The sequence below is a fragment of the Xenopus tropicalis genome, chromosome 2, assembly GCF_000004195.4.
Source record: "Xenopus tropicalis strain Nigerian chromosome 2, UCB_Xtro_10.0, whole genome shotgun sequence".
NCBI classification, from domain to species: domain Eukaryota; kingdom Metazoa; phylum Chordata; class Amphibia; order Anura; family Pipidae; genus Xenopus; species Xenopus tropicalis.
In genome coordinates, this window is record NC_030678.2 from 72,847,399 (window position 1) to 72,865,964 (window position 18,566).

Sequence of the window (18,566 nt, forward strand, 5' to 3'; positions counted from 1 at the left end):
ATGCGAAGTGATCTACTGCCCTGTACTGCAAATTTGCTATTCCCAAATATAGTCATTCCCATTAATGTATGGTAACCTACAGACATTTAATTATGACACTGACATAATAACTAATAATATTTAACATGTAGCAGAGCAATAGAGTAGCCTTTTGGTTCTCTTTTTTTCATTGTTTTTAGTCCTCCTTTCATACCAATATGACTGATAATGATCATTCATTTCTTACTGGCTTATTGCAGTGTGCAAAGGTAACAATTTTGATAAAGTTTTACCCCCAATGCAGATTTTTTTCATAGAAATTCAGTGTCATTGTGGGTACCTACTGCTATTTTTTTGACAAAAATTAGCCTCCTTGTGGACAAGTTGCACCACCCATTTTTAATAGTGGGATGGTGTCATTTCCAGCATGCCAATGCATGTGGTCAATGCACACTATCAATAACAGAAATAGTATTCTATTCACTTTGCACAAGTAAGCTGAACCTAAAGAGACAAGCAGCTAAGGCTAAAACTAAGCAATGTCAAGGCTGAATGTAATTCTAGGGTTAAATACCAAATATTGCTGTTCCTTGGTGGCACTGGAGAATTATAATTCTGCCATAAATTTTAAGGATTGTGACAGCTTTAAATTTGTATTGTAGTTATTTTGTTTAAGGTTTTGCACACTAAACAAATGTCATGGCCAGATAAGGAGTCTCAAACTTTGCAATTCTTTCATGCAACTGAAGCAGACTAACCTATTTTGTGATTGGGTTCTGGATGGGACTCGAACAGTGTCATCATCACTGTCAGTCTCCTGGTGCGTAGAGCTTACAGATGTTGCTGCAGTCACAGATGTATCTGGAAGTCCTTCATTATTTGAGCTTCTGTTGGATTTTCCAGGGCTTTCTTGTTCCATTCCAGGGTCACTGCATGTTGTCTCTACATGCTGCTCTGTACTTTCAGATGTGTCTGTAATCATAGTAAGAGCACCCATATGTTTTGTTCCATGTCCATTTGACCAGGTGTCACCCCACCTACTGATACAATCTGCATAAATATATACCCTAAAGTCATTTAGCAGACAAATGCGAGAGTTAATATTTAACAGCCAGCATAATAAGTTTTTGTCTTGCAGATGATGGATATTAAGGCACACCAGTGAATCGGCTTCCCTCTCTCTCTCCATACCAATGCTAATATGCTTTGAGTACTATCATTACTACGGCAGAGGCTACCAAATCTGCTAAGACTGGTCCAAAAAGAGATACAAAAAAAAAGGTCATCTGGACTAAAGGCCAAATAGTAGGCAGTTTGAAGCCAAGCTTTAATGCAGCCTTAAATATTCCTAAAATTGTTTAGTTACTTTTATATTTGAAACCTTATGGGAGGACTGAGCCCCAAAAAAAGTCTCAAAGTCTGAAAACCTCTGCTGAGGTGTCCCAACTCTTCCATAAACTATAAGGGATGCACTGAATTCAATATTTTTGGGTTTGGCCAAACCCTGAATTCTTTGTAAAAGATTCGGCTGAATACCATACTGAATCTGAATCCAAATTTGCACATGGAAACTAGACTATAGAATGTTTAAATAGAAGTGCACACGAAGAAAAACATGTAAAGTTTTACTTTCGTTTTTATGTGACCAAAAGTCACATGATTTTAAGGATTCGGATGTGTTTGTGTGTAATTTGTATTTCAGTGGGTAAAACTTAACTGTTTAATTTCACAGGGAGGCATGCTTAAGGTATGTGATACACCATTAAAATATGTTTTTGCCTAGCAGATCCTAATCTATGCTTACTTTACAGTCAGGCCTGGATTTGTGGCGAGCCACAAAGGCCGGGGCCTAGGGCTCCGTATGAGTTGTGCAAATTCGCATGCGTGCGACCTGTCACCCTTACCTTAAAAATCTCCTACTGCTAGAATTCACATTCCAGTAAACCCTTGTTTGTTTTTTTTGTTTTTTTCATTTTGTTGAGTATTTTCAAAGATACAGCTACTCATTTCTGAGCGCTGTCAATCAAATCCAATCAGCTCCGCCTCTATGCCTAAGGCATAGAGTTGTCTTCTAATACTAAGCATCACCTCTACTTTCTCCCCCATCGCTAGTTAATCTCGCACTGTTTTCTGTAGAACGCTATGCGCGCGCGATTTCATCTACTGAGCATGCGCGAGATTAAGAAGGCAGAAGATGGAGGATAAAAAATGGCGTCTTCGTCTTCCGTACCTCAGAAGAAACGGGGGATTCATGGCGTAATTGCTTATCTAACGGAGGTAGCAGAGGGGGATTAGAAGTCCATGTAAGCTGTGGATTGCATTGATATGCTTTTATAAATAATTGTGGGAGGCGACAGGTCCGCTTTAAGGGGGCAAACCACAAAATGGTGGCTCAAGGTAAAGTATAAGGACAATATTTACTGATAGATATAAACTGTTGGTTAATTATTCATTCTGGGTATATAGTTTTTCTTTAAATAAACTTAAAAATTATAAAAACAAATAAGAAATGATCGTCTCTCAAACAGAAATAAAAATTGATTGCTTGATAATACCTTCCATTTCACTTGGTTGTGTCAGTTCAGTAGTTGCAGTACTTTCATTGTTCCCGACTTTCACAGCTACAGAACTTGAAGATCTATTGCTCCTGGCATGAAAAAGACCAATTTCTTTTTAAAATAAAATGCATGACCAAACAAATAATTACACTGTGCAACCCCCTGCATTATATATTCATTGTTCCTCTACATACAGGAATCAAAATCAGATTTGGATTGACATAAACTGAAGGCAGTTAGCTCTAATATATTGTCTAGGCAAATGGAGCACACATCAATGATGTATTTTAACTGTCACTCCGAACCTAACTTCATCTCCGTCATGAAGAGAGAATGAAGAAAAAATGAAGAGGGACAGATTGCTAAGTGGTCTCAACAGCAGTTCATGCTCATGGGTATACAGTTTGGGAGGGCAGTGGCGTCTCTATCAACTTTAAAGGGTGTTATCCAAATAGTTTACATTGAAATAAACATTCATTTAGATGTAGACAGTATTCTATACTATAGCTTGGTGGCTGCTATGACTATATTTTAGATATTTCTAAACTTTCACAGAGTGTAAATATTCATAAAGTTCCAACAAAATCAGGCAAAGTAGTCTGTAAATAAATAATTCAGTTTAAGACCTCTTCTTACACATGTCTGAAAACATCTTTTTTTAAGGGATTTGCTGTTTTATAGCTACTTACATTTAAGTGATCAATTTATGTTGTACACTGCCAATGTAACACATCAAATACAAAATGATATTCAAACATCATCTCACCATTCATCTGTGAAGTCCAGCTTTATTGTACTTGTTGTTGTTCCTTCAGTGCTATAATGTAATTGCAGTACCGGCTCATTTTTCTCTCTCTCTGAGGTTACTTTAGCTCTCTCTGTAGTATGAGACAAGGACTTAAATAAATTTAAAAAAAAAAAACAACAAGACGCCCTATTATTTATAAATGCAATCAATTTGTCACTGCTTTTTTTAAAAAAAAACAAACAAACCAGAATGTAAGTAAACTTCTCCTCTAGAAAAGTCAGGTTAAAAATACAGTAAATAAAATGGTGTTTAATTATGCCCAGTACCTTGATCTACTTAACTATATGATAGAGATGCACTAAATCCAGGATTTGGGCTTTTCCAGCAGTATTTGGATTCAGGCAACTCCACGTGCCTGGCCAAACAGCATCCTTAAAATCACATGACTTTTTTGTCACAAATACGGAAGTTGAAAATGTTTCATGGGAAAATCGAAGAATAAAGCAGGCAGGCACTCCGGATATTCAGGAAGTTGTAGAGAAAAACAGCCAAAAAGGAGTTTAAAGTAAAAAAGTATAAATTTTATTTAATCCATATGTAAAAACAGGGAAAGCCCTATGGGAGCCTATGATTAAGTACCCTCTGGTACGAAACGCGTTTACTTTAAACTCCTTTTTAGCTGTTTTTCTCTACAACTTCCTCAAAATCCGGAGTGCCTGCCTGCTTTATTCTTCGATTTTCCTATGATGGCTCCCTAAGCTGAAAGGTCTGGGGCATGAGCACCCGGACCCATCCTTACTATGGGTAAGATTTATTATACACATGAAAAATAGTGATCACCCCTAAAACTGTGTTTGCATCCTTAAAAATGTTTCATTCAATTGTTTTCTTTAACCCTTCCGTGGCCTTATTTGCATATGCAAATTAGGATTCTGTTTGGCATTCGGCTGAAACTTTCATGAAGGATTCCACTTTCGGTCGAATCCCAAAATAGTAGATTCCGTGCATCCCTACTGGATGATAAACTGGTCTTAGAAAAATATGATTGTTAAAATATCAATTGTAGATATACACACAGAAATATATTTTACTGTTAAGAAACATAAAACACCAAGTATGTAAAAAAAATGGTTCATTTAGTGGATTATCAAGTTAGTTTGAGCAAACCTAAAATCTACCTGTTCCATAAAAATCACAGATTATCCTCACAAAACTGTACATACAAATGAAAGATATGTGAATAATAGATCTGTCAAGTATATAAAGAGGGAGATTGAATACTTGAATATTATCTTATTTTCATATAATATTAATGCAGTGCACAATACAACCCAATATTAAATGGTACGGTAAAAAGGTGAAGATGTAATACTAAAACAAAGTTCAACACTTACTGGCTGATTTATTAAATTTTGGGACAGAATTTACAGCTGTAGTTCGCAGCAAAAAAAAAAAAAAAAAATCAATTCTTTTAGTCAAATTTTACACTTGTGCACCTGAGTTTTTAGATGGATGAAAATCCACTCAATGGCATCATGCAACCACTACCATACTTCACTGTGAATGTTTTTTTTTGTTTGTTTATGAGGTGTGTGCAGTGACAGATTTGCATAATAAATTTCTATGGACTTATCCTTATTTGTACCACCCTACTTTACAGGACAGTGTTTAGTGCTCCTGATATGGCTCATCTACAGTATGGGGCTTTAGCATGATACTGCTGGGCTGCTTTTGGGACAAAGTTAATCTTTTAGTACAGTGCTGTCCAACTTCTGTGGTACCGAGGGCCGGAATTTTTCCGGCCTCCGTGGTGGAGGGCCAATAATGGAAGCTAGTTTTGACCACTCCCCTTTTTAAAACCACACCTACTTGAAACCACACCCATGTTATCGCATGACCATAGCCATATTAATAATGGTAGTACAGCAAAAACCTGCCATACTTTGCCTTTCCTACCCTGCCTGTGTGCCATACTCTCCCTTCCCTACCCTGCCTGTGTGTGCCATACTCTGCCTGCCCTACCCTGCCTGTGTGTGCCATACTCTGCCTGCCCTACCCTGCCTGTGTGTGCCATAATCTGCCTTCCCTAACCTGCCTGTGTGTGCCATACTCTGCCTTCCATACCCTGCCTGTGTGTGCCATTCTCTGCCTGCCCTATCCTGCCTGTGTGTGCCATACCCTGCCTGTGTGTGCCATACTCTGCCTTTCCTACCCTGCCTGTGTGTGCCATACTCTGCCTTCCCTACCCTGCCTGTGTGTGCCATACTCTGCCTGTCCTTTGCTGCCTGTGTGTATGGCACATACAGGCAGCAAAGGCAGGCAGAGTATGGCACACTCGGGCAGCCTACGGTGACGCAATGCTGGCTCTGCTCCTACAGTCTGCACAATAACTATATATTAAAAAATGTTTTAATTGCAGTACCACCACAGTATATGTTCTTTTTATGGTGTGCATGGTTTATTTGTGGGTTTCTACTGCTGCGGTGCGAACAGTTGAACAATGGGGGTGATTACAGCCTGAGCCTGAGGTGTGAACACTGCAGGGGCTGAATAATGCAGGGATTAAAAGGTGTGAACAACACAGTGGATTACATTTTTAAACAATACAGGGGGTTTGCAGCCTGAATCTGAGGTGTTAACCATGCAGGGGGCCAGTACTGATACCATTTAAAGCTTACACAAAGGTATGCCATCAAAGCAGCCAGACAGGTGGGGGGCCACACAGGGGGGTGTCGTGGGCCACCAGTTGGACAGCACTGTTTTAGTAGAACAAATATGCCAAACTGACTATGAAGATTCTCATTCATCCAGGTCATGATATACAGTATCTAGTAGAATTAAGTCTAAAACAACTGGACTTTTCTGAGTTTTTCTTGAAAACGTTTCACCACTCATCCGAGTGGCTTCTTCAGTTCAAATGACTGGTAGGGAATTCCCCGGTATTTAAACTCTTGATGGTAGTAGAGTCACAGACATCCAATCACAATGGTTCCATGAACTTGTTCAGTTAGGTGTTAGCTGAAACTGACAGGTGTAAGAAGGTATGATCCAATCACAATGGTACCAAGATTCTCATTGATGAAGGTGTTAATCCTTCAAAGTACATGACTGGAAGTGTGAACTGTTGTGAAACTGCCGGGGTAAGGATGTCAACGCGCCATTGTATGTTGGTGACAAGCGGTGTCTCAGGCCCCCTCCTCTGTTCAGGGATGGTTTTTCCAGGTTGGCATAAATGGCCTCTTTCACACCTCTTTCAAACCATCTGTCCTCTCGGTCCAAAATATGCACGTTACTGTCCTCAAAAGAGTGACCTTTTTCTTTGAGGTGAAGATAGACCGCTGAGTCTTGTCCTGAGGAGTTTGCCCGCCTATGTTGGGCCATTCTCTTACAGAGAGGTTGTTTTGTCTCCCCAATGTATAAGTCTGAGCACTCTTCACTACACTGGACAGCATAGACCACATTACTTTTCATGTGCTTGGGTGTTGAGAATGAGAATCTTGGTACCATTGTGATTGGATCATACCTTCTTACACCTGTCAGTTTCAGCTAGCACCTAACTGAACAAGTTCAATGGAACCATTGTGATTGGATGTCTGTGACTCTACTACCATCAAGAGTTTAAATACCGGGGAATTCCCTACCAGTCATTTGAACTGAAGAAGCCACTCGGATGAGTGCTGAAACGTTTTCAAGAAAAACTCAGAAAAGTCCAGTTGTTTTAGACTTAATTCTACTAGATACTGTATGCCAAACTGAGAATTTGTGGGACAATTGGAAAACTACTAATACAACTTGAATAACTTGGCTCTAAAGTATGGGGCGGGGCTGAATACTTTTGCAGACATCCTATTTCAGTTAAAGCACATAACATAAAAAAAACTAAATGAGTTTCAATACAGTGAAACAAAAATATGATCACGTAGTTTCAGTAAAATTTTTGTCAAGGAGATTAATACGTTTGCAAATCACTATATCAGTTTGCATTTCCTACTTAAAGGGAAAGGGAAGAGCAGAATAAATAAGTATGGTTATTGTATTGTATCCTATGCAATAACTAAGAACATCTATAAACACTATTCCTTGAGTCACAACACACCATTTCTGTTACAGCAGCTATTGTCTTGAAATGGTTAAAGGGAAAAGAAAGTCAAAGTCACTTGGGGGTGCCAAAATGTTAGGCACCCCCAAGTGACTTTGACCACCTACCTTTTACCCCGGGCTGGTGCCCCTGTGAGGAGGGAACAGCACCAGCCCGGGGTAGCTGCCGGCGCTTCCTTCCTCTTGTTTCGCTGCGCGCGCATGCGCAGTAGAGAGAAAAGCCGAACTTAAACATTAAAGTCGGCTTTTCACTCTACTGCGCATGCGCCCACCGCTGGCATTCAGGAAGAGGAAGCCAGAACACGGAAGCGCTGCGCTCCAGGTGCCCCGGGCTGGTGCTGTTTTCTCCCAACAGGGGCACCAGCCCGGGGTACGAGGTAAGCGGTTAAAGTCACTTGGGGGTGCCTAACATTTTGGCACCCCCAAGTGACTTTACCTTTCGTTTCCCTTTAAGAATAATCATCTGTGTCTGAGCATTAATGTTTCGGCTAAAGTTGACCATACACATACTGAAAAAATTGTAGGAAACCTAGTTTTGTGCAGTTTTCAGACCATGTCTCTGAATTATTGTCCCAACAATTTTCATAACATGGCGATCGGGTGTTTAGTTGATTGGCCAGGTTAGAAAATTTCTGTCAGCTATTGGAAAAATCTGCGCATGTATTATGTATGGGACAATATCCTTGGGGGACCTACAATGGAAGTCACTTTCATATGATTGGTGTCTGCCAACTATTTTATGTTCAGAACTTCCTCTGATTTGTATTTTAAATTTCAGCCTGAATGTTAGTTTCAGATCGTTGCATCTAAACATACGACCAACATCCGAATGTTTGTTGGAAGACGACTAAAATCTGTGTATGGCCACTTTTAGCTGTGTGCATGCTCATGCATAGTGCCAGAAGTGTTTGCTACTGCTTACAGATTTAGCAGTATACAACTACTAATACAAGTGCCGACTGACTTGTGTCTAAGGGTATGATAATAATCTTCAGGCTCGTAATATTTCATATAAAATTAAAGTATATTTATTACAATGAACAGGATACGTGTTCAAGTACATAAAATATTAGCAACAGGAGGAAGACATGACAGCACAGTTGTTAAATGCTGCTACTCTAAGGGTTGTGACAGACGAGGAGATTAGTCACCGCACGACAAATCTCCCTTGTCGCGGGCGAATAATCTCCCTGATATGCCACCCTGCCGGCTAGAATGTAATTTGCCGGTGGGATGGCATACGCGAGGAAAACAAGGGAGATTTGTCGCGTGGCAACTAATCTCCCCATCTGCCACAGCCCTAAGGGCTCTGGCACATGAAGAGACTAGTTGCCCGCGACAAGGGTGACTAATCTCCCCGAAATGCCATCCCACCGGTGAGAATGTAAATCACCGGTGGGATGGCATACGCGGCGCACACAAATCTGTTCTATGTGTCTGCACCACACAATGCAGTGCATCACAGGAGCCAGCGGATCACCCAATTCTTGGCCAATGTGGCTGTAGCCTTGGGGACTCAAATAAAATGCATGATACGTGCAGATTTTGCAGCAGCCAAAGTGCTGCTCGGCGATCTAAGAGTCTTTTGTATGTCTCAAGATGACATATGCCAAATGACACATGGCTCAATTAAAACATGACTGCAAAACCTTTTTGCTAATTTCACATGCAGTGTATTTCAATTGCAATATGGCCCACTGTCGCTCCTGGAGTGTAATAACAGGCATGAATAGGATATTCCTTGTCACTGTGCACACAGGGTGGATTTTTACCAGAAAAGTCACACAAGAATTTTCTGTACAAAATGCACCCATTTATACCTTCTACCTTTACATACACACACGGTGGTAGCAAGCTTTTTGTGCACCGAAGATCTCCCAGCCCCATAACTTTAGAGTTGACATCTTTGTTTATATGATCAGAGAAGAAAGGGCATTATAATCATCTACTATAAATTGTAATTCCTGTAACCTGCCCATGCCCTGATATTAATATATTGGAGGAAACGCAACTATTTTTATAGGAAATTCAGCTTCTGCTGCTGACCATCATTCCTGCATAGTTCTTAAAAGATTGCCTTACCAGTCAAAGAGGCTGGCATCTGTAGTTATGATTTGAGACTGACTGACTGAACATCACATATTTTCCAGGCAACAGACTCAATCCTGTATCCTGTCCTTTGAATTGTTGGAGACATGTTCTCACCATCTACAAAGGTATGAAGGAAGCAAATATATTCCCGAGAGGACTGCTGTTTGGTCAATGGGATCTCTGAATATGTGCCATCTTCCAGTAGTGCAACTTGCCAGCCCGGCATAGATTTTGATGATTTAATTCCTTGAATGGGTATAGATTCTAGCCACTTATCTTAATAGTATTTTTTGTCTGGTGTTTTCTATTCCTTTTTAATAATGTTGCCCAGAAAAGTCCTGTGTTTTCTTAATAGAGCTTTTTTGGGTTCTTCACGTCTTTTTTCACATGGGATATACAGGAAGAAAACAGTGTCAATTTGGAATCTTCATTCACATCTGATCAGGTTCAGAGTCAGTTGTAATTACTCATGCCAGAAAAGTTTTGCTCTGATGATTAATTATTACCACCAAGGATCAGATTGTTTTCTTTTCTGGTTTAGTTTTAGCACAGCTTCTGTCAATAGTTTTTCAAAGGTGGCTGTCATTCTGAGAAAGGATGCATGAAAGTCTTTAAGCCAGTCAGGGATGAAAGAATGGCATGGTTCAGCCAGAGGAACAGAGGCCTATGCCTGTACAGCTCCTTTGGATAGGTTTCAAAAATAGATTTTCTTGAAGGTTTCCCCTTTATTGGCTCTATGGTTCATTGTGAAGTCTCAGCATCCGATTAGAATTTGAAATATAGTCCCCTCTGGTAAATATAGTTGCTGCTAAGGAGCAGAAAATTCAGTGGGACAGAAGCAGTACCCAGACGAAGGACAGACACCAAGGCTCACAATGGCAAGCAGTTACCTTTTTGGCAGTGCCAGAGCAAGCAGGCCATAGGAAGAAGGATGACTTTTGGACCATAGTGCAGATGGCTCCGTTGTGGCCGTCAATAAGAAAGAGAGCAAGTTAACAGCAGAAGCCCTTTCTAGATAAGGTCCAGTTGCTACAACAAGTATAGTATCTTCTCATCTGTGCATTGTACCTGGCACAAATGGCATCCTTCCACACATACTTTAGGAGTTCAACTTTATTTGATATATATATTTTTATATTTGATATTTATATTTCTGTTTAGGTTAGAGCAGACAAATAAAGTTGACATGGCACCAATGTTAAAAAAGGAACAATTATGAACAAGCTAAAGATTACAGACCAATCAATCCTTGCATCATTTGTAAGAAGTATTTCATAACGTATGTACATAAAGACATGCTATTCAGGAATACAGTGGAGAAAAATGTTTTAAAGCTTATATGTTTAGGCCTCAGCACAATATTTGACACTACATATCAAAGGAAATTGGTATGTTTGTGCTTTAGTGCCATTTGTGCGCTACAGAAAAATCTACAAATATTTGTCAAAAAGAGATGTATAATAAAAATATGTAACAGATTATTGCATCAAAACCAAAATATAATTTTTTTTCAAATCCTGGCAAAGAAAAGGAATTCTGAATTAACAGCCTGCCTTCATAATTGAATGCAATGCTTTCAACATAAAAAAATACATTTAAAAAAATATTTATGCAAAATGTATTAAAAATAATTTGTAAGACCTTGCTTTGATCTCCATTTAAAAAAAAACAAAACACCAAAACATTATACAGCAGAAGGGCAAGCGAAGGAATGTTTGGGTTACCAAGGTAACATTAGGAAGAATCACTTAAAGGCACAATGGCGTAGCTAACGTTGGAAGAAGCACAATTATATCATATAATTAAGAGAGATTAATTATTTGTTCCTGGCAGTTATTTGTGTCAGTGTAAAAATGCTAAGGGTAAGGGATAATGTTCCTGCATAACATATCTACTTTAGAGCATGCACCAAATTTTCAGAATTCAAACATTCATTTTGGCCTGCTACTATTTATTTTGAAGAACACAAACAAAACGTTTTTGCACATACTTGGTCAAGTAATACATTACAGTCAGCATCACACTACATTGGGCTCAGACAGGATTCCAAGCCATGCTTCTTTGCATTAGTTACACAATGTTTATTAGAATTCAGTTTGGGTGGATCTTACATAGCTATGTCTGTATAAAAACTGCTTTAAACTACATCAGCGGCAGTTCCTGTTTGTGGAAAGGTGACAAATTGTTTTAGGTTTTTTGTTTACCTGTAAAATTTATTTTGTAGTATACGGTCACTGAAAGAGTGGGTAAAATGATCAGAGCATGTATTTCTGTCCAAACTAGGCACCAGGTTCACATCTAGATATGTTTTTAAAAGGAAACAGGCAGAATGAGCAGGAATAGCAGATATATATATATTTGCAGGAGTGCTCTAGGTATGAGTTTATCACTGGAAGATCAGCAAATGTGCTGTAAACGTACTGTTGAGCCCCAAACAATAACTGCAGCATTAAGTAAAGTTGTATTGGTTTTTAAGGTTATTTTACTAAAGACAAAGTTTTATCAAACAATGTGAAGCTGTTCTCTAAACACTACACTAAAGCAACACTCAAAATCACACATAGAGAACACTGCTAACTGTGTGTTGACACGCACCCTGTGGTTCATCAAGTGACATGGATCCGAGCTGTTTGCTAATCACAGAAGGTGAATCTGAAACAAGAATTAGATTTCAACTTGTAAACAAAGAGTAATTCCTAGATTACTTCCGACAGTGAAAAAAAAGGAAACTTAATTCACGTGATAGTGTGTTATAAAAACTAATGACTGTTGAAATAATAAAACCGCATCTTTTATCACTCACAACATACGAACATAAATTTCTGCCGGCCTAGGCCCGGGCCTTTGTGGCCTCTCCACAAATCCAGGCCTGGGGTCCTCCATCCACCTTTCCCTAATCTACAGCTGCCAACATTATATATTTATGAAGAGTTCACAGGGGGTCATGCTGAGTGTCCTTTAATTATTTGATTATTGAAACTTAGCAGTAGCTTCTGCATTTCCCACCCTAGGCTTATACTCGAGTCAGTAAGTTTTTCCAGTTTTCTTAGGTAAAATTAGGTACCTCAGCTTATATTCGGATCGGCTTATCCTCGAGTATATACGGTATATCAGTTGGGCACGTCTCCCCTACCCAAATAGCATCATTTGTACTGCATATATCACCTCTGCTTGCCAGCACCATCACATTTTCCTAAAGCAAATAGCAGCTTTCACCTGGTGGCCATTTTCCCTCTGATACATAATCGGATACATTTAAATCTGCATACAGCATACGCACACATAGACCCTTATTCAGCATACATTTCATCAAGTATGCAGGCTCACACAGGCAGAACTGTCTCTGATAAAAGATCTGCTTTGTTTGAGCTGAGCTCAGGAGAGGAGGTTAGGAGAAAAAAATTGAAGGAGTTTCTATGGGAACCAGCAATGCCATCTTTTTACTGGCTGCTAGACTGGGGGCGTGTTTAGTAATCTGAGCTTAGAACAACTGAGCATGCCCACAAGCCTACAGCCAAAGCAAATTCCTGAGGGAGGAGGCTGAGTGGGTTACAGGAGAATAAGGAAATCTAAGTGATTAAGGGGATGTTGCAGCCTTACTATTAACCTCTGGACAAACAGTGTGGCAGGTATTGAAAGATTTCAAAGAGGCTGTTCACTAATTACATTTTTGTGTGGGGGTTTACATGTCCTTTAAGAATGAATGGAAATTACCCAGTCATGATATAAATGTATATACAATCCATTAGTTTATTAAACCTAATCCTACTGCATAGTTTTTGCTTCTGTGAGCTTTGGAATCCTCTTGACCCTGTTTATCCAGACATCTCACTCAATCATGCAGACTTATGTAGCACAAAGAGTTGTAGTTTCACAATAGTTGGCACAACTTCAACTGACAATAGGAAACACTCACCCACTCTCTTTAAGAAAAAGCTCAGCTGTTACCTTCTGGAGCACTAAAACATTATTTTGCCCAGTCCTGCGCTTAAGGGCAAATGCCCATACCTGGTGCACTCTTACCTTCCAGTTTATGCCTGTATGTTACCCAACCACTTAGATTGTAAGCTCTATGGGGCAGGGACCTCCTTCCTACTGTGTCTCATACCACATGGCACTTATATATATATATATTGTATTTATTTATTATATCACTTGTCCTCCCTGTGTGTAATTTTGTATTCTGTAAGACTGTACAGCCCTGCGTACCCTTGTGGCGCTTTATAAATAAAGTTATACATACATACATACATACATACAATGGTGCTGACTTAAAACATATCTGCTACTCAGAAAATCTTCTATGGTGATATCAACTAAGATACTGTCCTGAGTATGCAGAGTGATTGATCTAAGTATGCAAAGAGATTAATAATTGGCTGCATACTTTACGTTTCCAATGTGTGTTACAAGTGAGTGGCTGTATACTCTGCTACTGGTGGGTTAATAATTTGATTGAATGGGACACATTATTTGTTCTCCAGACTGTTTATATAAGCTGTAATCATCTCCTGTTGTAGCTACAGTTAGTAAACTTAGTTACTAGGGTTAGTAGATCGCCAGGTCTGCTGTGGCAATTGGTACAGTCTCCTATAAGCTTTCTTTATTATGAAACCACTCCATGATTTCTCTAATTTTTATGTGTCTACCATTTAGGTCAGTAGCAAACTTTTCTGAAGCACTTTCGCACCAAAACGCACTCTGTGTGTGCGCTGATGGACCGATTCACAGAAGGCAAAGGAGCAGATTTTCTCTCGGCTGGTGTCTACATAACCAGTCTGCCAAAAATGTTGTTTTCACTCAAATTGAAAAACCAGAAACCTATAAAAATACACAAATTCAAATGCACAAAATTATCACCACTGCATAAACTGCAGGCCCTGTGGAGCCTCTTTGCCTAACTCTATAACAATATTTTCATTTGGTTCACATTTTTTTTATTTTTCAATTTTTAAGTTCACCGTGTATTTTTTTTTTCTTATCCTTTTTGATCATTTTTCATCCACACTAAATAGGTCTAAATGTCTCATCCATACAACATTCTTTCAATTGCCTTGGACTTATCCATGTGGTTAACAATGTTCTTTTTGGGTAGTGGTGGTTTTTACACACCCTTCCATACACAGTGTTTGAGAGAACACCATTAGGAAACCACTAACATTTGCAAATCCAAGATCTTTGGGTGATGTTTCTTGTTTAAATGCTCCCAAGGTGGGTAACATTTGTGTCGAATTGCCTTCATTTGTTTATGTCAGTGGATTGGTGGAGTCCTAACACTTTAGAAATAGTTTTGTAACCTTTTCCAGCCTTGCAAGCATCAATAATTGTTTTTCGGATGTCCTCAGAAATCTCCTTTGTTTAAGCCATAACACACTTCCACAAAACTGTGTTGTTAAAACCGGACTTTGAGAATAAGGTAGGCCCTCCTACACCTGATCATCATCCCACTGACTGAAACAGCCCTTAAAATCAACCGAGAATCCTAGAGCTTTACATACTTCTGCCAATCACGGATGTGTAACTTTGGATTATTTTCCTCAAAAAAATAAACAAAAAGTATAAATGTTTTTGACTCATTTGTTAATTGAGTTCTCATTAGGACTAGTGCAAAAACCAAGTCACATGTTAAAGGCGAAGGAAAGCTACAGAGGCAGTTTACTGCCAATAAATTAGTCACAATAGTACAAGCTAGAACACCTTATTTACTCTGTAAAATGCTTTAGCGTACTTGAATAAACACCCCTAGAAGCTCTCTCTATTTAAGATAGCAGTTGCCATTGTAGCTTGGTCTGACATGACTTTCCTGTTGGTCTGTTGAGCTATGTATGCATGTGCTTGGCTTGGGGGATTGAAAGTGCGCGTGCGTACGCACGTCCTAATCTCACTTTGAATTTATCTCACTGAAATCTTTTATAGGAGTCTACAGTATTTTTTACTTCGATTTATTATTGCTGGAATGGAACAATGAAATCACAGGGTTTATATAGACTTTTACTTGGGAACATAATGTAATGCATTTCACTCTCTAGTATGCACAGTAAAAATATGCAAGCCACTTATACCCTTAATGGCAAATCCATAATGGAGAAGGACCTTGGAGTCCTTGTAGATAATAAATGTGGCTGTAGCAAGCAATGCCAGGCAGCAGCTGCAAGAGCAAACAAGGTTTTGAATTGTATTAAAAGAGGCATAGATTTGCTGGAGGAGGGGGTTATCCTTCCACTTTAAAGAGCGCAGGCTCCATCTAGAATATGCTGTTCATTTTGGGCACCAGTGCTCAAACGGCATTATTCATTTAGAGAGGGTACAGAGAAGGGCAACTAAGCTGGTAAAGTGTATGGAAAGTCTTAGGGCGAGGGCAGACAATGTGTTAATCTGCTTTTCTCAGCCCTGCGCTTTCTGCCTGGATGAGAGAAGCGGATACACCTAAAACCTATGGCAACAGCCGGAGTGTGCACACACAGAGCGGATCAACGGTCGGCCTGGAAAAAGCTTTTAGCTTTTGCTTTAATGTACCTTGTACTTGATCCCAACTAAGATATAATTAATCATTCAATATTTAAATGATTTTAAGCAGACTTGCCAAATGATACACATGCATATTTAGACTGGTGTGACTAGTCCTGGAAACTTAATTGCAGGGAAAGGGGAGTTATGCCTTTCATACTTGTTATACCATTTTACACTTAAAGTGAGCATTTGTTTGTGGAGAGTTTGTATATAACGTTTTAATATAAAGGAAGGTTGGAAACGCCCATAAAGTTCAATTCCTCCTAACTACTCTACAAAACTGATTCAGGAAATGACACACAGAGCCTCCAGCAGTTGCCAATTCTGACCCCGAAATAGCAATTATATTCCTTTCTGGATGAATTACTACTAACTGTTTAATACATTTTAAATACACACTCTCCTAAAAAGTCTTAAAACACCATATATTAACAAAGTACCAATATAAGTTACACATAACTTAGTTGTTTTTGGGTGCTGGTGCTTACACTGCAATATGGAAATGGGCCTGAATGATGGATAATAATTTACCAGGGCTATTGGCTGGTGACTTAACTATGAGGCTATAATGGCTATAAATACTTGATGACTTCAATCAGTCTCATGAGAGAGTGATATGTTTTGTGCCCCAGCTTAGCACATGCATTAGCTCCAGTTATTATGTTGATGAACATATTTCTACAGCAAGGCGCCAGACTAGCATAACAAAAAATTGATTTGGTCTGGTCAGCACTCGCAAATTGGTCAATAAATAGTTTAAGCTTAAAACACCATGGGGCCCGATTCACTAAAGTCCGAAATAAGGAGTGCTATTTATAGCATGCGTTAAAAATCTTATCACTTCTTATTTTTCACTCGATTCACTAAAAGGACACTTATCATAATTAAGAAGCGATGTTCTTGGCGTTATTTATCTTGCGACTACATATTTTCAAGCAACGTGCTGCGTAATATGTTGTGCGCTGCGTAATATATTGCTTGAAAATATGTCGTCGCAAGATAAATAACGCCAAGAACATCGCTTCTTAATTATGACAAGTGTCCTTTTAGCGAATCGAGCGAAAAATAAGAAGTGATAAGATTTTTAACGCATGCTATAAATAGCACTCCTTATTTCGGACTTTAGTGAATCGGGCCCCATATATTTAAAGAATTTCCAGTAGTTTACCACAATCCCCATTCCAGTGGTGCATACATGCCCTGTAACACTAATGCATACACATACACACAACATTTGATTTTATTATTCCAACTTAGTACAAACAGATTAAAAAAAAGCCTTGTTGAAAGTCAGGGAAGTAAGATAATGCAAACTTACCAGCAGGGTTGGAGCCTCCATCTGATGAAGCAAAAGTTTCTAGTTGTTCAGTAGCTATAGACGTCATTGAGTGACTTTCTTCAACATTTGATGAGGAAGATGGCTGTTCTGAGGAGGCAGCCACCTCTGGAAAAGTTTCTGATGCCTGGGTCTCTGTATGGCTTGTAGACAGTGAAGCTGATGAAATAGGCTGTGAAGTTCCTGCTTTAAAATGTGGAAAATGTAAGTTTTAAGAGTATATTTATTATATTTATTAATCATTTGATAATATAATGCCCAGGGAAAGTTTACACTGCATCTCAGCTTGTTGATTAGCTTTGGAAAATAAACTTATGTTTTCTGAAAGCTTGCTGTGATTATCCTCTCAGCCATTAATGGTGTCACCTTTACACCACTTTCTTATAATTTTGTTAATTATATTAGACCACGTTATCCTGTTTGTACAAGTTATGGTATATATTATACATTAATTTACAGGCACAATCAGATGATGGCTATATGGACTTTGCATTTAAATGGACTATTGTGATGGACTTTACACCTACCCAATGTAAAGCTTGACCTCATCAAAGACAATGGAGGTGGGCTTGAATGGTTTTAAAGTTCACAGTTTTCTGTTTGTTACACATTTGAAAGGCACATAGGTGGCCAAAACATGTCATAATGTAAAAGAGCAAAGTGTAATTCTGCCATGCAGGGCTTGTCATTGCTAAGAGAACTCAGTGACTTCGAAAAAGGTCATCCTCAGAAAGGTTTGTGAATGTAGCTAAGGTGAGGTTGCCATGGAAGTCTAAGAGAAAGACTATAGGTGTCAATGACAAACCAAAATGCAGTACGCAAAAACAGCCGCAGTTGGCAGTACAGAGACCTGCTGCTTACCCTTGGATATATTGCTGACTATTAGGGTGAAGACACAAGGAGCTACTAGTAACAGCTACTTGTCACTGCTACTAAAATAGACAATGCTGATCATTTACTGATAATTGTCTCAACATGTGTTTTAGCAGAGGCAATTCTCAGTATTGTCTATGGCAGGGTATTTTCTAGTGCACATGTGTCAAACACAAGGCCCGCGGGCCGAATACGGCCCTTCTGGCTGTTTTATATGGCCCCTGGTGACTGTGCCTGACCGTGCAGCACCAATCGCCTGACTACACTGTGACTGTGCTTAACCGTACAGTATCTTAATAAAAAATCTAGCCGGCGACTTAGCCTGTGTTTTAGATTTTGGCCCCCTTATGTGATTGAGTTTGACACCCCTGTG

At 39.2% G+C, this 18,566-nt stretch overlaps 1 protein-coding gene across 8 annotated transcripts in view; it reads right to left on the reverse strand.

Annotated features, from left to right (window-relative positions):
• The window catches only part of dcaf6 (DDB1 and CUL4 associated factor 6), a 77,502-nt gene that overhangs the window by 20,029 nt on the left and 38,907 nt on the right, over window positions 1–18,566 (reverse strand). For 3 of the 8 annotated variants that reach the window (XM_012964206.3, XM_012964201.3, XM_012964217.3), the window contains exons 11-15: window positions 17,303–17,506; window positions 12,070–12,126; window positions 3,304–3,415; window positions 2,535–2,626; window positions 738–951 (exon numbers count right to left, since the gene is read on the reverse strand). In XM_012964206.3, coding sequence (XP_012819660.1) covers window positions 738–951; window positions 2,535–2,626; window positions 3,304–3,415; window positions 12,070–12,126; window positions 17,303–17,506 — 679 coding nt within the window. The remainder of the gene's footprint in view (window positions 1–737; window positions 952–2,534; window positions 2,627–3,303; window positions 3,416–12,069; window positions 12,127–17,302; window positions 17,507–18,566) is intronic. The other 5 variants (XM_012964231.3, XM_012964233.3, XM_012964220.3 and 2 more) reach the window with 3 other exon arrangements.